Genomic DNA, 17,311 nt, shown 5'->3' with positions numbered 1-17,311 from the left:
AAATACACCAGGACGCGACATTCCGTGATTGCGACATGTGAGGTTTGTCGACAATAGGAATGACGACTGCAGACGCTGATTGCTCCCGAACGCGACGCGACAACGCTAGTTAGTAAGCATACATCACAATCTCGCAGCCCGCTCCACAACCATATACCTGAATTGTAATCCCCTGCTCTACTTCTGAAAGCTCATTTTTCGTCTCCGCCCGCAATGCATTCGCCGACTATCGTCATGCCTTAACCCATAGCCCCAAATCCAGCGACGCAGCCACCAGCCCTCCTCCCCAGATCCCTAAAAACCCCTCTCAAAAAACTGTCTATCCCTCTCTTCACGCGGACAATACCCCAAGTCGCACTCACACATCACAACCGTATCCCTTAGCCTATTCTCCATTAGCACATTCCTACCCACAATTCACAACCTCACAACCATTACTTACTGTCCAAAAATCCCGTCATCGTCATCAGGCAACCCCGCCTCATCCAGACACCGCACAAGATACGGCAGCACCTCCTTTGTCCTCCTGCAAAACGGAAAAAGCTGCCAATGGATACTGTATGGATACCGACAGCCAGAATGGAATCCCCAGCCGTTGTTGCGGTAGACGTAGTCGATGGGATGGAGCTCTGAGATGGAGTAGTTGTCTTCGTCCCAGTCGGCGTTGTATATGAGTGTGGAGGCTGGGTGCCAGGGTCCGGTGGGGGAGCATGGTACACGGGTATTAGTGGCAGTGGTAGTGGTAGTAGTGGGAGGAGGAGTCGGGACGACGTCGCCGAAGCCGTTGATCCAGAAATCTGGGAGTTCGTCTCGGTGGAACGTTGGGATGGAATACACGTGGCGCATTATCGCTAGTACGATGTTGAGTCGCAGCTGGTGGAGTGTCATGGTATGAGACGCAGTCATGGTTGCTGGTCCCTCAGTGCCGGGGGTTGTCCAAATTTGGAATGTGACTGTGTTTGATGCTTGCGTAGTTGATGTCTCCATTACGAATGGTAACGCATTGATACGCACATCGGCCAGCGAGACTTCGCTGTCCATCTCAAATCTCAGAACGTACGACGGACCGGGCTGTGGATGCGCCTTCTCCCGAGTGACGATCCTCGCGGTAATGGTGTCTGGCTCTCCATTTGAGTAGGTCGACTTGGGCATGTAGGTCTTGCGGAGGAAGGTCCGGAGATGGTTGAAGTCGTCGAATGTCGTTTGTAGCTGCTTTGTACTCATGGTCAACACGAATTTGTTCTCGAAAAGAAACTTGTCGCGCCAAGTGCGGTAGAAGTGTTTGTTGACGTGGATGAGTCCACAATCGAATTCCGTGTCGTGGTCGAGATCGATGAGTGTACCCTCGGTGGGATGTACGACCATGCTATAGATGCGGTCCTGAATAGACTCAGGTAGTGTTAGCAAAGTTAAGGGTTCGCTACGTTGCGAGATAAGCTTAAGCCGAGATCCGTTGTCTTCAGCGGTGAAGTCTGTCAGGTAATCAGGGTTCGCTTGGAAACGACCTGGGCATTGCCATGGCTGAGGTGTAGCCGGAGTAGTCCCCCAGTTGAGTATCCCGCCAGATCCATCTCGCTTCAGCGCAACCGCGCGCAGCTGCTGTCCATAACGACGGAGTTGAAGTTGGCCCTGGCAGATGGACTGGATGATAGCAGCCACGGTCGTAGCGTCACACTCAAAAGTACTGGAATTCGGCGACCTGGTGAAAGAAACAAGCACCGGCGAGTCTCGACTCCAGATAGCGCGAAGGAGAGTAGTAACATCGAAAAGCTCGGTCCAATCGTTGAATACGAAGCCAAGCCCCTCGTCACATCTGCGATATCGGTAATCTGCTAGGGAGCTCACATCAAGTTCCATCTTGGCGAGCCATCGGGCTTGAGTGCCTAAGCGAGTGATTAAGGTGCTGGATATCTCAGCGTAGGAGTGGTATGTTGAACGTCTGATATCCGGTTCCAAGGTAAATGTATTGTTGGCGTAGAAAGATGAAGCGACCTCATGGTATAGCTTTCGACAGGAGAGGAAGAGACTTGTCGGAATGCGTGACTGGTCGTTGAGATATAGACCCAGATCGCAAGTCCATGGCTCTATTCCGTGATATCGTACTTCAAGCGGTGTCGAAGATTTGACAACGTAATCGTAGATCTGATTGCGGATTTCGCCTGGTAATTCCAAGATAGAATGCTTGTCTGGGTCCGCGCGCTTCGAGTCGCCGAGAGCAATGGGTGAGGCGTAAGCGTTGACTGACATTTTCGGTGGTTGAGGAGCAGGTACTGGAGGCGCCGAAGTACTTATACCTTGAAGGAAGCGAGACCCCAAGTACCACCCAGGAACCTACCAGGCACCAGCACCCCCAAGGAACCACGATACAAACCAGGCTCTTTCTGAGTGAATGTTCTACCCTTCTTATTCACAGTCCATACCCCCTCAACCACCTCAACTCCCTAGCCTGATGTTCAAGCGCCCTCCTCATCTCCACTCCATACTGCCGCTCCCTCATCTTCTCCCCTCCCTCCTCCCCATCACCCTGTCTCTCCAGCGCATCCTCAAAAACATCCCTCGCCATGGGCGGTTCCTTGCCAAAGCCCAGCAGACCCAGTTTCCCGTCTCCAGTCCACAGAACAAGGTTATTCAGACCGAGAGACTCAGTCCCAGAAGAAGCCGGAGAGTAAGGTGTAAGCAAGGAGGCATTAGTCGTAGGCAAGATTTTCTGCACAATATCCCCCCACCCCGCTTCCTCATCCGGCGTCGCATTAACAAGACTACTGTGATGCTGATGTTGCGCCACAGTCTCCCCGTCTTTACTCCTCTGGAAATCATTAATGTTGAACTGCCGCACGGGCGTACTCCCATCCCTTTCCACCCACTTCAAATTCCCATCTCCATCCGAGAAAACGAGTCGCGTACCCTGCGGCGCAACAGCCAATAACTTGGAACTACTAGCCGTCTGACGATTCTGATAATACGCTTTCTGGTTGCGCGTCGTGCGGCTGTCGCTCGAGTTGATAGAACGAGAAGGTTCATTCGAGAGGCCATACAATTCCAGCGAGCCTTTGCCTTTGTATTCACCCGCTGCGATCAACGTATACCCCGGTGTAGATTTCGCGTCGCGCAACGATGCCGGACTGCTATATGGTCGGCCCAGTCTCAGATCTTGTGGTACGAAAGGATGCGGTATAGCCGTGATACACGACAGTCTTGCGCCAGAATGCACAGTACCGCGTAGTCTCGGGAAAGACCTCCGGTCAAAGTTCAACATGCTGGTGAAGCGTCCTGCGACCCAGATATCGCCGTTTCCATCCCAGTCGCGCGTTGTGGGTAGGTGGAGTATGGACAGCGCACCGGGCTGGGAGAGCGAGACGTGGCCGTCGAAGTCGCCGGTGTCGAGGCGCGAGAAGTCGCTGTCGGTTGGGCCGCCGATGAGCTCGCAGCGGACGGAGGAAGGTGGGGTGGGAGGTTTGCGCGAGTCGTGGAGGTGCAGCGTCCAGTTTGTGCCGACTGTGAGGGGGGTGCGGTGGTGGGCTTCGGAGAGGGCGGTGATGGGGAAGGGATAGGGTGTTCGTGAGACGACTTGGAGGGTGTTGAGATCGACTTCGTTGAGGGCGTTTTTGACGGCGAAGAAGCCTTTGTGGAGTTTGCTGTCGATGCTCACGCATTCGACGGCACCGGTTTCTGTCATGATGGCTTGGCTTTGGGTGAGGCGCGTGTCGTAGTCGAGGTCTGAGCCTCTGCCTGGTAGCAGCCCGATGTCGCTCTTCGCTATCATCTTGCCCTGTCGGTCGCTGCTAGCTGAGACGTCCCAGATGCTGATGCTGCCATCGTCGAGGGGGGCGATGAGCTTGTTTGCTAAGCCATCATCGTCGAATAGAATGCCTGCACCCGTAGCCTCCCTCCTTATGACCCCCTCGTCTTTTTCTGTCCCAGCATCCTGGAACCAGCTAATCTTCTGCTCGGCATGGCGCTGTATAAAGTCCTGGTACCAATTCACCTTCTCGTCAGGGTAACTGGGGTCCCAATTCGCAATCAGCGCCTGCCTCCGCTTCTCCTGGTTGCGCTCCTGCTGTGACTCAGCACTCGGCGCGGTCTCATCATGTACAGAGGTATCGAAAGTGTTGGCAAGCGTGTCGGCGGCGCGTATCAGCTCGGCGAGGCGGGGGTCGATGTCGGTTGTAATTTCGAGACGGCGGCGACGGCGCTCAGCGGTCGAGTGGGTGAAGCATAGCGACTTCCAGAGGTTGTTGTCGCGTGAGAGGTTGAGGAAGCGGCGCGACACGTGTTGGAGAGCGACGAGCTCCGAGGGTTCGAGGTCTGGGGAGGGTCAGGGCTGGGTGGGGGATGCGCGTGATGGGCACGGATGCTTACAGGAGATGATGTGGAGGATCAACTCGTCGGGTAGGTGTATCATGGTTGTTGAATATATGAGAACGCTATGAGAGTAGATAGAAAGAGACAGACAGGTGTTGTAGTCTAGATATCGGGAACAATGGCGAATGCGACACGTTTATCTCTCGCATCTCAGGGTCGAGATTCAAGGGCTCAAGGGCTGACGACATGCCGCCTCGGCCCATGACTCGTTGCCCTTTCCCCACACACCGCCTTTCCTCATCAAGCTCACCGAAAAGGGAGGTTGATATCTGAGTATATTGAGCGTAAATATATTGCGTAAGATCCACGATTGTTACATGGGTGGTGTTATCAACGTAGTTACACTGCACAATAATCGACTGAAACGCGAAAAGATAGAAGATTGAGGTCTATCGGAAGTTTGGAGATTCAACATACCTAGGTAGTTACGTGAAACTCGCATTTCAAGATTAGATCACTATCTCCCTCCCCATCTCCCTCTACCTTCCTTCTCAAGAAAACCGTACTCATTACACACGAAGAAATCCGTGCATGGTATCATCCCTATATTTTGCTTCAAGAACGAAAAAGAAGACCGAAATGCCCCATATCCCATGCCTTTGTTTATACTCCCAGAACGCCCCCGACCAATATCCATGCTCATCCCCACACTCTACCGATGATGCATCTGCTTCTCCACATCCTCCGGCGGCGTCGTCACACTCGGCAGCTCCGCCACAGGCTGCGGCGGCCTATACGCCTGATACGGCTGGCCCTTCTCATTCAACACCGGATTCACACTCGTATCCGCCAGCTCCATAGCCTCAGGATGCGCATGCGCAGCAAACGCAGCCTGATTACTCGCAGGTGAATATTGCGGCGGAATGGTATCCCAAGTCGTCCTATTCGGATCGCCGTTTCCGCCTCCGATTCCAACGGCGTCGGGTCCGTAAGGCGTGCCCTGATGACCCGGTTGAAATCCGTTTCCAGACGGTAATTCAGACACGCGATTTGCGCGCCCCGCGCCAATTGGGTTCCCGTCGATTTCCGCGGTCGCGGGCCGGGAATTGCGGTATGTTTCCTTCTTGCTCTTGTTGAGTTTTCCAGCAGCACCACCACCAACAAGAGGGCTGTCGCCTTCGACTTCAGAGGATGGGTCGTGGTAGGGGTTGGCTTTTTGTTGGCGGCGCTTGCGGAGGAGCCAGAAGATTATGCCGACGAGGGCGAGGGCGAGGGGGATGCCGACTGCGCAGCCGATTATGAGGCCGAGGTTGGATTTTGAGCTGCCGGAGGATGAGGAGTCGTTGTTGGCGTTGCTGGAGCCGGCGGTTGGGGTGGGGGTTACGAGGACGGTGTTTTGGATTGTGACGACGCCGCCGCCGGCGCTTGTGGAGAGGCTTTGGATGACAGAACTGAAGGGCGTGGTCGCGGCGTCATCGGCCGTTGCAGTCGCTGAACCGGAGTTGGGAGCGTCGGTAGAGGGAGAACCTGAAGACCCTCCTGCTGTCGTCTTCGATGCTTGGTTTCCTCCTCCTGATCCACCGCCGCTCTGCGCCAGACCAGTGATAGTCGCAAGGTTAGGAGCAGTCGAAGCTTGATTTTGGCCAATGGTCGCATACGCCTTTCCATCCTGCAGCGCGAAGAAGGGTCGTGGCGATGGTGATTCCTTGCAGCAATTTACGTTTACGGCGTCTGCGTTGCAGCACCACTGGTCATCGTGGTCCTTGCATTGTGTGATCGACTCGCCTCCAACAGCTTTCACATCTGCTGGAACTTAGCAATGATCAATTGGAGAATTCGAGGTACTTACCGCCGTTACTGATTGTGCACATGTTCGAGGCACAGCCTTCTGCTTTCCAGTCCTTGTCCGTACAGCTGTATCTGCCGTACAGGTTGCCGGCCGGTAAATGGCAGAGACCATTGTCCAAGCATTCCCAGGTATCAGGACAGCAAGCAGAACCCTCTACTGACGAGCAGGGCTTTTCTGATTTTGCCGCCTCTTCGCCATTGGGGTAGTCTGTTCGATTAGTTGTTGCTCGGCGATGAGGTCAAGTAGGTCTTACAGCATTTCTGAGCAATAGCGTGTGTCGCAAGAGCAACAACAGCAGCAGCGCGCAACCACATAAGCGTAGGCATAATGCGCGTTCACCAGATGGGTCCCTTGTTCGGCTCAAAGGCGGTACCTGAAAACCTCTCTTCGATCCTTGCAGTCGGTGTCGAGATCGTTTTTCCAGCTCCGACGATAGTGGAGAAGGGTGAAGGTGAGAGAAGCGAAGCGAGCAAAAAGTCCCGAAAGAATCGAGAGTGTAGAAAGCAAGCAGGTGCCAGCCGACAAACTCAAAGACACAAGACAAGGGAAAGACACTGCACGATGATCGCACGCCCGTTTGCACGCCCCAGTCTCGCTCATCCTGGATATACACCGAACGAAGCACCCACCCAAGCAAACTTTACCCCATTCGATCCAATTAAACTACAGTCTCCACAACGCATCACGCCCCCCTCGGTTGCTCGCAGTCCGTTCGTTTAGTTACCGAGAGGCTGGGCGGGTCACGGTGAGGTCATCGGGAAATACCATCAACCCATGCACATACCAGCCCTGGAGCACTTGAGCGACGTTCCTTGCACTAGGCCCAAGCGGCCGCCCTCGCCCTCGTATCAGCGTGCGCCAGGCAAAAAAGGTTGCGATGCGAGGTGGTACCAGGGCCGGCGATCACCCATGCGATGCGGCGATGTTTGTGGCTGAGGCAGAGTGAAACTAACGCGGTCTTTGATTGTGGGTGGGAAGTTTGGTATGCAAGACGCAGTCTGAAGCTGTTGGCGCCCGCAGAGTGAACACCGACTGCGACTGTTGCTGCGCAGGAGTGACCTACTCTACCTGCCTACCTGCCGCTCTGCGATGCGATGCGATACGAGCGATCGCCGCGCCCATTGCGACCGTCGCTCGCATGATTCAAGCCAGAAAACCGGCTTTTCCGCGCCCTCGTGCGCTACAACTGTTCGCTGTCTCCCACCAACCCTGCGGATATCCGTCTCTTATATTGCTGTATTAAACAGGTGTCGTAGGACGTATGCGCTTTGTACCCAATTGCCATGTCTCGCTTCAGAGCGTCGCATGTTGAACCACACCGTCCCGTCATTGTCTCCTCCGCGGCTCCTATTCCACACAGCAATAACATGATTAATATCCCGTGTCTACCTCGCTTCCATGACAGCGAAGGCGCTGGGATCGACCAATAGTCGGTAATGAGCGCTTCGTATCACGGCGGATGGTGGTGTTTGAGCTATGCGGATGCGGATGACGTGCCTGGTGGTCTGTTGGTCTGTTGCACGGGGGAAAGGTCCCGAGGTCGATGTTGCAAGCGGAAGAATCTAAAATTCTAAATACGGTGTTCACAGTCCACGCCAAAAAGGTCGCTCAGCCTTGCGACACCGTTCAGAGACGGCGTGCTTGCCCTGCGTCAGGACTGCGACTTCATGCACACCCTTTTTTTCTGATGGCTTCGCGCGGACTTCGTATTTGTGGCATCGGAATGTTCGGCGCGGCATTGTTGGCTTTATTAAGGTATGCAGGTGTTGTCGATCTACCGGGCCTTACGCTGTCATCTTCCTGGGGAGTGCATTGCCCAGGTGTTGCAGGTAAACATTTTGTGTAACCCAAGATGTTGGTCCTGCGCACAACATTGCACGAGACAGTGCATTCATTTCCAACATGACAGGTTACACGGCATCCCATCAACCAAATGTCAAATGCCAACTATCAAAGGATCTTGTTTGAAAAAGTGAGGATACAGTAGGCTCAACCTCGGCACAACCTCACCTTCCATCGGTCCTTCGTGTTCTTTAGAAGACTCGTTAGTGCTGCAACATTCGGCGCGCGACTCCACCAAGACACTTTGCCTCCCGTATTCGGTCGCTTCACGGATTAGTGATAGATGGTTGTGCTGCGCTAGGCAATCAATAGCCGGTTTAGGGTCGGCAGCTGTACTAGATTACCTAGCAGGAACTACATCTGTAAAAGCTTGTGACCATTGAACAGTATCATTGCATTGCAAGATACCTAGATACACATTGTAGTCTTCATCGTACTACAATATCGACAAACTTACTCCCACGTCACCCTAGGAAAGACCTGAACGCCCTGGAGGCTACATCGACGTCAAGTCACCAACTCTGCATTTTTTCATCTTGATGTAGTCGCTAGATCTGCTTTCATGCCTTCCACTCCCCATCTACCCGTCGAAACGTTAGATTCTGAAGAAGCGAAAAAGGGCCATTACTGGCAACATGCTCTACCTAGATCTTCAATGACGAAGATTGCCGCGCATACCTACCTAGGTACCATCTCATCCTACCACCACACCACAACCCCCGACACACTCCCTCTCTTCCAACCTTTCTTCCCGGCCGATACCACAGCTATCTTGTCCTACGATCGCCGTATATCCCGTCGACTCGCTATACGCGTCGAAGTGCATTTTTCCAATTGACCGATCTCACGGTGCTAAACGAAAGAATACATTGAAGACGAGCAACGGCAAAGATGGGAGAAGAGCAGGGTCGCGGCTACCACCAAGCTCATTAAGCAGGGTCAATAGTCTGATTGGCAGATGTGTAGGCATAATAGTTCTGGGGCCAGTAGCCCAAGTTCACCAAGGTGCGGCTGTAGATCATCAACCAGCAGCACCTACGCATCTCCTCATACACAGCTGCGCTCACATCACATCACACCACATAGACCACACCACATCATTATCACCAACCCCAAGCACAAAATCATTGTAGGTTTTCATCTCATTCATGATGCCTATCAAACAATGCAGGATGCAGGCCCAGGCCAGGCAGCCTTACTTTCCAGCAAGACCGCGTTATGCCCAAACCCTCCTTGCAAGCCAGCAGTATTACGTGCCTGGCTATCCCACCCTACGCTCTTCCTAAATCATGATATCATATCCGAAAAGAAATCGTTCGTCATTCATGCTGATGCTGAAGCTGGAGCTGAAGTCGACGCTGGTGCTGGAGCTAAAGCTGGAGCAGCAACGAAGCGTTTAGTGGGCTTGACGTCCGCCCTGGGTCTCGTTGGTGATGCCGATGCGCTCGGAGTTCTATTCATGTCTCATGTTAGCAACCGTCTTCACCAACATCCGCGGGGTAAACAGTCTGCAACCTGCATCCCAATTCAGATAACAGTAGGAAGAACATACCTCAGAGCTCTGCACACTACCCTCCTGCAGAATCTTCTTGAAGATATCATCCTCCTTGGCATCTTTACCAAACTCGTTCTCAAGCTGCTGCTTGCTAGCCGTGTTGAGCACACCTTGCTTGCCGTGTTCAGGAACAAGCACCTTCCAACCCGCAACAACGTCGACCATGGGAATCGTGCTATCAGCCTTCCACTTCTGAAGCTCCTCTACGCTCTCGACGAAGATGCAGAATTGGTCGCCGGAGCTGCCCTTGTAGAAGACTTGGGTTTGGGGGGAGTTGCCGCGGGCCATTTTGTGTGATTGACTCGTTGGTTTCGGTTCGTTTGGGTATATGGAGGTTGCTTTGAGTGGTTTGAGGGTAAAGTAAAGTGTGTAGATGAGTTGGAATGGGGTATTTGGTGATGTGAGGGAATGGAGGGGAAGCTTTAGAGGGGCTATTTAGAGCTACGTGATCTGGAGCTTTGACCGGGTGGGCGGCTACGTCATTGCCAAGGAGGTATTGCACGCTCTCACCTGGCATCAGGCATGGTAATTGCGCACGCAAGCTCTCACGCCTTGTTTTGCATTTTGCATTGAGGCTCTTTGGGCTGAAACGGCATGGCAGGGATGTAGCAGGTCTTGCGTACCGGCTCTGCTATGCTCATCCCGCGAGGCTATGAGGCTGAGAAAGCAACAACAACGTAGAACCTTCACGAGGAGTAAACATCAAACACACTCAAAGCATGTAACCATGATTCAATCATTACTATCCAAATACCCTTATCCCATTGCAAACCAACGCCACCCCTCCATCATGCGATCGCGTGCCCAGGTACCAGTACGTACGTGTCCGTGTCCCAAACCCGCTAGCCGCATGACGTCATGCCGTGCATCCCGATCCCCAGACTTTCACCCGCCGTCCAACGTGGGCAGGCAGGCTTTCGCCCAGATCGTGAGAGAGCGGGTGTACCTTGCAGTAACGCTCTGCTGATCGCATGATTAATCATTATGTTTGTTACACTGGCCCTTGGTTATCGGAGTCATTGCCGTTGCTGTCGCCGTCGTCTCAGTCGTGGTATTCATGTTCTCGTACTTGCTGTTGGAGCAAGGATAGTGTGGTCGTTACGTCGTCAAGGGAAGTATGTACGTTGCGTTTAGTGAACACCCAATGCGTGTCCAGTGTGGTGTGTAATGTTGGTCCAACAGGGTATGTGTGTTGCATCATCGGAAGAAATTAAAGATCCTACTCTTGCTCTTCGAAAACTTGTTCGAGGTCGAGTGGTTTGAAGATGCAGGCCGGGATTCGGGAGTGGGCTCTTCTTGCCGTCGCTGTTTCCTGTTCTCTATGTTTTTGGTTACCTCGGCGCAAGGAGGTGGTGCGCGTACGGTGGTTGCTGTTGATGCGTGGGAGACGGTTCTCTCGGCGACGCGAGCGCGTGATTCTGATCGTGGGAGACTAATCAGATGCGTGGAAAGACGTCGAACCTTCTTTGGTTTGCTCTGTAGAGGTTTGTCGGTTGGACGCTCTACGCCTATCGCTCGATTGGCAAGACGGCGACGTCTACTCGAAGGTCGCGTGTCTTCGACCTCAAAGTCTTCAGGTAGGAACGCGGCGGGTGCGGAATGGAAGTCGACAAGTGCAGGGGTCGGCCTTCGATCAGTCGCTGATTGAGCTCGCAAGTTCCCGTTCGACATCTTATGAACGCGGCTTCCGAAAGAGTCTTCTGACCGCGTGTTGCTCGTGTTGGAAAGACTGGGCGAGCGACGCGAGAAATTGCTTGCTATGCTTGCTATGCTTAGCTTTCGCATCACTGAGTTTGCTGAAGCTCTGATTTGGTTCTCCATCCTCCGGTTTGACATGCCCGGAAAAGGCAACATGTCTTTTGTCCACACGTCTTCCAATGTACTCTCGAGTCGTACGCGCTCAGCTCGTCGCGGGGCAAGTATAGGGATGTGGTTTGCGGAGAGGTGCGATTGAGATCGAGTTACTATACTTGGCGAAAACGTCGGGGGCGTATCCGGTAGCTTTTGTGCCTGGGTGTTCTTGATGATGACTTGACTCGTGTTGGTCTTCGCACCGAGAGTCGCCGCTCGATGGACTGACATGCGCCGTACTAGAGTATTCGCATGACCGAAGACAGGCCCAAGAGACTTGAGGCCTAGCGATAGGGATGTATACATGTCCTGCATGGTGGACTGGCCTTCGACGAAATCGTGTGTCTCATAAACAATACGCTCGCGCAGTTGCTTTTTCCAAACCTCCTCTTCGTGAGAAGTGCAGGCGCTGAAGATGAGTTCGTGTAAGCGATGGCCGTGCTCGAAGACGAATTTCCACGTATGTGGAGCAGTATGGCACTGTATGCCGCGGCCGTTATCGCATTCCTCGATGCTGGCGTTGGCAAGCCCGATCGAAGCGACGACAGTATACGGTGTGTGAAATCGGCTTGCCGTCGCAAGTACAAGGCATGACTTGTACAAAACGCAAACCATGTACGCACCCTTGATACGATCGGGTGTTTGATATGTCACATGTAGAGCGCCACATAGGAGAACATGCCCGAGAAGGCGAAAGACAAGAGCTCGAGAAATCTTCTGTTCTGAGAACGCCAGTCGATCTTGTAGCTGCCAAGTAATCTCGATAAGTCGCCGGGTCTGAGGGTCGTCTTTTGCCTTGTTGACTTCGCGGATTGTCTCTTGCAGCCGAAAAAGAGCTTTTTCGAGCTCGGCATGCGCTTCTGGATCGTCGTAGACGGGAGTGTGGCGGCATAGGTCGTCGAACAGTAGGGGGTACTTGCACACCCTCTGAATTGGTTTGATCAAGAGATCTGGGAAGCTGAGCGCCTTCTTGCTACCTGCCTCTCGGTTGTTCTCCGACGCGACCACCTTCTGCAGCGCTTCGACACCGCGCTCGTATTCTTGCCAGCCATGCAGTCCTTTGCACATTGTGGTGAGATCCTGTGACATGGTCGTCCAATGCGCGCCATACTCCTCGTATGTGAAGAAGCGTTTCATCTGATTTTGTTAGCGAAGAGTATTGTAAGAGTCGCGTATAGCTTACATGTTTGTTGAAGATCTTGGCAATGTTCCCGGCCGTCTGCGTGTCCGTCACTAGGCCTCGCGGTCTGCGGTCTGGCGATCGTCCAATCTCCAAAGAATGCCTCAGCCTCCTGGCAGTCTTGTGTTCGGCGAAGCGCCCCGGCACAATGTCGGCGCTATGGAAGCGGATGTGTTTGGCTTTCGTCACGGGATATGTCTCTTGGTACGCGCTTCTGGTGAAGTCTGCCTGAGGTACAACTTGGTGAAGTTCGGCGAGCAAGTCTTCGTGAAGCTGTAGAATCTGGGAGATATTCTGCTGTATGGATGATCGTGTCTGGCCTGACAGAGTAGGAAGGGCAGTAAGGATCATGAAATAGTCCTGCTTGGATTAGAATGGTAGAGTCAACCCGGTGGTAGGTAACATACGTTGATCAAGACCTTGAGGTCTGCAATGTAGCTCTCTTCCGAGGAGATCAGCTCCTCAACAACCTTGCGACGCTGTAGTGATCGAAGCCACGCGCTCTCATCAAGCACGGGCCCTAGCGCACCACGATGACTCTCAAGTGATCTGCGCGCTTCGGAATAATTGCTGCTTCTGTTACCCAAGCGAACCTTCCCTGGTCCTCCAGCATCTGAGCGTGGTGCAATGCTCGCGCTGCCGATGGTCATCGAAGTCGACTTCATTGCTGTCACATAGCCCATTGACGATGTCATAGACTCCGATGTTCTGCGCACGGATTCAGACAGTCTTCCCAGCGGTCGAGAGAGGACAGACATGCCATCAGCGGTGTCGAAGGATAGCCGTGGTATTTCAGCGACGTTATCCCTCCATCTGTGCGCGTGTCGACGCCTCAAAGTGCTCATCCACCGCCGAAAGGGTTGTGAAGATACAGAGATAGTCGCAGGCGCTTCTTCGTAGTCTTCGCGCGGCTCATCTCCGTCAATATCGGTGAAGCGACCTTCTGGCAATGGCACGTGTATGGCTTCGTATAGATTGAACAGATGTGTCTCTTCAAAGTCGTGGTCGTCAATGTCCATGTCGTCAGCCGAGCTGTCGCTGTCAGAGGAAGGTTCCGCGATTTGTTGCGAGCTGTGATATCCTCTCGCATGCGGCCTCGGCGGGACTGTGAGTCTCGAGAAAGATGGCGGTGGCCGATCTGGGCCGCAATTCCGCTTGCGTGGCTCTTCGATGACATGTCTTGTACTAAATGGGAAGCCTCCTTTCTCAGGCACGAGATCGAGGAGCGACTGAGAGGTAAGTGGTGGTGTGTTCTCGTTGCTCCGAGACCAGTCGCCTGCCCTAGTCGCCCCAAGGGAATACAACGAGCACGCGGAAGCATTGCGAGCAGTAATGTCGCTCAGTGGTGGCAGTAGTGTGTCTTTCTGAGGGGAGCAGGAGTTGAGGTATGGATTGTCGCTGAAGGACCGCTTGAGTGGGCTCTGAGGCCGGAGCGACAACACATATGCCATGTCCGTGGTCGTACGGTCGACACAGGATAGGACGGGTACGAAGGCTTTCAGCGCATGAGATAAATACTACTGCATCCAACGACGATGGCTTAAGGAGAGACAAGTGAGCTGCAGAGCGATAAGGAAGTTGGCTGAGGCATTTTGGATATGACTGCTGGCTAGGACGGGAGGAAAGCGCAGAGGCGCAAAGTTCTCAAGAGCGTAATGGCGGCATCTAAGGGAAAGGGTCCAGACGGCGCGTACTATAGTAAAGCGCAGTCTACACAAGCTTACCGAGAGCCATGGACAGAGTTTCGTTAGGGGCGAGTGGTGAGCCATCGACGAGGACCGCTAACATGGCGGCCGCGTTGCTCTCACCAAATCTTGGTAGTCGCGACTCACTATGACGGCAAAGTATGTCTGTAGCCGAGCCGAGCCATTGCAAGACTGAGCATACTTAGCAGCTGGAGCATACTTCTAATCTGGCACACACAGAGGTCACGCGCGTGTCTTGGGGATAGTGAAGTTTGGTAGAGAAGTGAGGGAGGAAAAAGGAAGGCGACCGTCCTGGCGGTTTTGCCCCGCACAGTTCAAGCTCCCTCAAGCTCCCACCCCCACATCCAAGCTCCAGTTGTAGTAAGCATTTACGCACTCTCAACTCTGCGGCGGCGACAAACATTCCACACCATGGATGATATACACGCGCCAACCGTCTCGTCTGGGCCCACGTCCGCAGGCTACTCCAATGGCATACCAAAAGAGCAGCTGACGCTGCAGGAGCTCATGGCCGAGAAGGACCGAGTAGAGACAGAGTTGAAGGCATTAGGGCAGGTGCTGGATTCGGTACGCAAATCAAGGCTATGGGCGGGATAAGCAGTTGACGTCTTGTTGTAGCATGGCGTCCGCATGAGCACCGGCCTGACCACCCTCGACGGCTTTCCACGCAGTGATATCGATGTCCCCCAGAGTAAGGAGCCTGCGTCATCTTCGAGGTCGCTCAGGGTCGCTGACCGTCGCAGTCCGAACCACGCGCGCGCGCATCATACGGCTGAAGAATGACTACAAGGACCTCATGTCGCGCATCGAGAAGGGCCTCCACGAGCACCACGCGCGGCTGGCAGCGCAGGCGGGCGACGCGACGACGGCCAACGGCGCCCAGGCAGGGCTGAGCGCACCGCCTGCCGCACTCGAAGCGCCCTTTGCAAAGGTCAACAGCGTGGTCGCAGACAGCCCGGCAGCGACGGCCGGCTTACAGGTGTACGACACCATAACCAAGTTCGGCTGGGTGGACTGGACAAACCACGAGAACCTGTCGCGCGTGGCCGAGGCCGTGTCGCAGAACGAAGGAGTACGTCGCATCACGCTGCACAGGATGCTGTCTTCAGTCGGGCGTGCAGCAGGCTGACAAGTGCAGATTCCCATTACCGTCAAGGCGCTGCGACCCAACCCATCGGGCGGCCCGGCAGAGACAGTTGAGATGCAACTCACACCGCGGAGGAACTGGGGCGGAAGGGGGCTGTTGGGCTGTCACTTGCTGCCCATGTAGTGTATTTGTATTATAAATCACGAGATACGTCGAGCTGGATGGGTGGCAGGCAAGGCTGGCGGCAGCGCGCGTGGCGCACTCGGTTTGGCCAACAAGCGTAGCATGATACCCGGCGTTGTTTGCTTTGGGATGAAAAGATCAAGGAATTGCTAGTAAATGACAATCTATGACTACAAAAAGGTGCAAGCCAAACCCGGGCTGCCCAGGCGTTGAGACAAAGAAGCCTATAGCTGCCTAACGCTGCCTCTGCCTCTGCCTCTGCCTGCCTGCCTGTGAGGTCAAAATTGCGGAAGGCGCCAAGAGATTTACACCGCCCGGGGCGCCAACACTTCAGCACGACAAAACCTCTTCTTGCCCACCTCACGCCCGCTACTTTCCCCACTCTTTATCACCCGTGAGTCTGCACCACCGTCCTTTGCTCAATAACCCTGTGCGACCCCGACTGACATCTTTTCGACAACAGACTCTGCCCACTACCCCCCTCACACACCACATCACCCCGCCACACACCCGACACCATGGCCGAGACTGCCGCAAGCTCAGTCCCTACCTTCAAGCTCGTGCTTGTCGGTGATGGTGGTACCGGAAAGGTATGATGCCCATTCCGACGCTTCTCGCGATAGCAGCCCGTCTATTGAGACGGCCGCGCGACTGCGAGACTGCGAGAATTTGAGACTGCGATGCAGGTTGCTAACAGCCCCACCACAGACGACCTTCGTCAAGCGCCATTTGACTGGAGAGTTCGAGAAGAAGTATATTGCGACGCTCGGAGTAGAGGTCCACCCCCTCGGCTTCACCACAGTACGTTATCCGACCTTCTGCCGCCCGCGCTACGCCTACTAACGAGACGACAGAACCTCGGCCAGATCCAGTTCGACGTCTGGGACACCGCCGGTCAGGAGAAGTTTGGTGGTCTCCGCGATGGATACTACATCAACGGACAGTGCGGTATCATCATGTTCGACGTCACCTCGCGTATCACATACAAGAACGTCCCCAACTGGCACCGTACGTGCGCCCACAACCCCCCGATACACATTCGCTAACAGCCCCAGGTGACTTGGTCCGTGTCTGCGAGAACATCCCCATCGTCCTCACCGGTAACAAGGTCGACGTCAAGGAGCGCAAGGTCAAGGCAAAGTCCATCACCTTCCACCGAAAGAAGAACCTCCAGTACTACGACATCTCCGCCAAGTCCAACTACAACTTCGAGAAGCCCTTCCTCTGGCTCGCCCGGAAACTCGTCGGCAACCAGTCTCTCGACTTTGTCGCCGCCCCCGCTCTGGCGCCTCCCGAGGTCCAGGTCGACCAGGCCGTTCTCGACCAGTACCGACAGGAGATGGAGAACGCCGCCCAGATGCCTCTGCCCGATGAGGACGACGCCGATTTGTAGATACGGTCATGAGCTTGCTCTAGGCCACGGCTAGGGCTCTAATGGGTATACGACATGGACGAGATTTAGTGGAATGGGACAACGGATATGCAGCTCGAGAATTGAGGACATTCTTGGCGAAAACGGGGCATGCGGAGGAGGACTGGCGGAAGTATCCGACAGGAAGCGCTGGACTAGCCGGCGTTTCGACGAATGAACAATAGACTGTTCCTGATCAACCAGACTGGTGTTAATTGTGATGGAGAAAGCTTTTCGATTCTACTATTAACACGCACAAGGGCGTTACGACTACTACTACAACAGCACATTTCGTATCTTCATTATATTCCAACTCCGCTTGCTCGGACTTTTCAATGGAATGCG

At 54.1% G+C, this 17,311-nt stretch overlaps 6 protein-coding genes across 6 annotated transcripts; 2 read left to right on the top strand and 4 right to left on the bottom strand.

Annotated features, from left to right (window-relative positions):
* Positions 1 to 438: 438 nt before the first annotated feature.
* J4E87_006173 (uncharacterized protein) lies at positions 439 to 4,402 on the bottom strand (the record flags this gene model as incomplete). Its single annotated transcript, XM_049377778.1, has 3 exons — positions 439 to 2,287; positions 2,421 to 4,305; positions 4,360 to 4,402. 3 exons carry the CDS (start codon positions 4,400 to 4,402, stop codon positions 439 to 441), a joined length of 3,777 nt encoding a protein of 1,258 aa, XP_049232345.1.
* Positions 4,403 to 5,014: 612 nt separating this feature from the next.
* J4E87_006172 (uncharacterized protein) lies at positions 5,015 to 6,173 on the bottom strand (the record flags this gene model as incomplete). The annotated part of the gene is made up of 2 exons (XM_049377777.1): positions 5,015 to 6,105; positions 6,152 to 6,173. 2 exons carry the CDS (start codon positions 6,171 to 6,173, stop codon positions 5,015 to 5,017), a joined length of 1,113 nt encoding a protein of 370 aa, XP_049232344.1.
* Positions 6,174 to 9,389: 3,216 nt separating this feature from the next.
* J4E87_006171 (uncharacterized protein) lies at positions 9,390 to 9,836 on the bottom strand (the record flags this gene model as incomplete). The annotated part of the gene is made up of 2 exons (XM_049377776.1): positions 9,390 to 9,446; positions 9,546 to 9,836. The coding sequence occupies 2 exons, from the start codon at positions 9,834 to 9,836 to the stop codon at positions 9,390 to 9,392; spliced, it is 348 nt and encodes a 115-aa protein (XP_049232343.1).
* A 909-nt stretch (positions 9,837 to 10,745) lies between these two features.
* On the bottom strand, positions 10,746 to 14,030 carry J4E87_006170 (uncharacterized protein; the record flags this gene model as incomplete). The annotated part of the gene is made up of 4 exons (XM_049377775.1): positions 10,746 to 12,536; positions 12,583 to 12,939; positions 12,987 to 14,000; positions 14,022 to 14,030. 4 exons carry the CDS (start codon positions 14,028 to 14,030, stop codon positions 10,746 to 10,748), a joined length of 3,171 nt encoding a protein of 1,056 aa, XP_049232342.1.
* A 666-nt stretch (positions 14,031 to 14,696) lies between these two features.
* On the top strand, positions 14,697 to 15,555 carry J4E87_006169 (uncharacterized protein; the record flags this gene model as incomplete). The annotated part of the gene is made up of 4 exons (XM_049377774.1): positions 14,697 to 14,852; positions 14,904 to 14,976; positions 15,029 to 15,357; positions 15,424 to 15,555. The coding sequence occupies 4 exons, from the start codon at positions 14,697 to 14,699 to the stop codon at positions 15,553 to 15,555; spliced, it is 690 nt and encodes a 229-aa protein (XP_049232341.1).
* A 518-nt stretch (positions 15,556 to 16,073) lies between these two features.
* On the top strand, positions 16,074 to 16,948 carry GSP1 (GTP-binding nuclear protein gsp1/Ran; the record flags this gene model as incomplete). Its single annotated transcript, XM_049377773.1, has 4 exons — positions 16,074 to 16,145; positions 16,264 to 16,356; positions 16,410 to 16,563; positions 16,611 to 16,948. The coding sequence occupies 4 exons, from the start codon at positions 16,074 to 16,076 to the stop codon at positions 16,946 to 16,948; spliced, it is 657 nt and encodes a 218-aa protein (XP_049232340.1).
* Between the last annotated feature and the right edge of the window lie 363 nt (positions 16,949 to 17,311).

The sequence above is a fragment of the Alternaria ethzedia genome, assembly GCF_023757985.1.
Source record: "Alternaria ethzedia strain BMP 0044 chromosome Unknown scaffold_14, whole genome shotgun sequence".
Taxonomy (NCBI): Eukaryota; Fungi; Ascomycota; class Dothideomycetes; order Pleosporales; family Pleosporaceae; genus Alternaria; species Alternaria ethzedia.
This window is presented reverse-complemented; position numbering and strand designations above follow the sequence as displayed.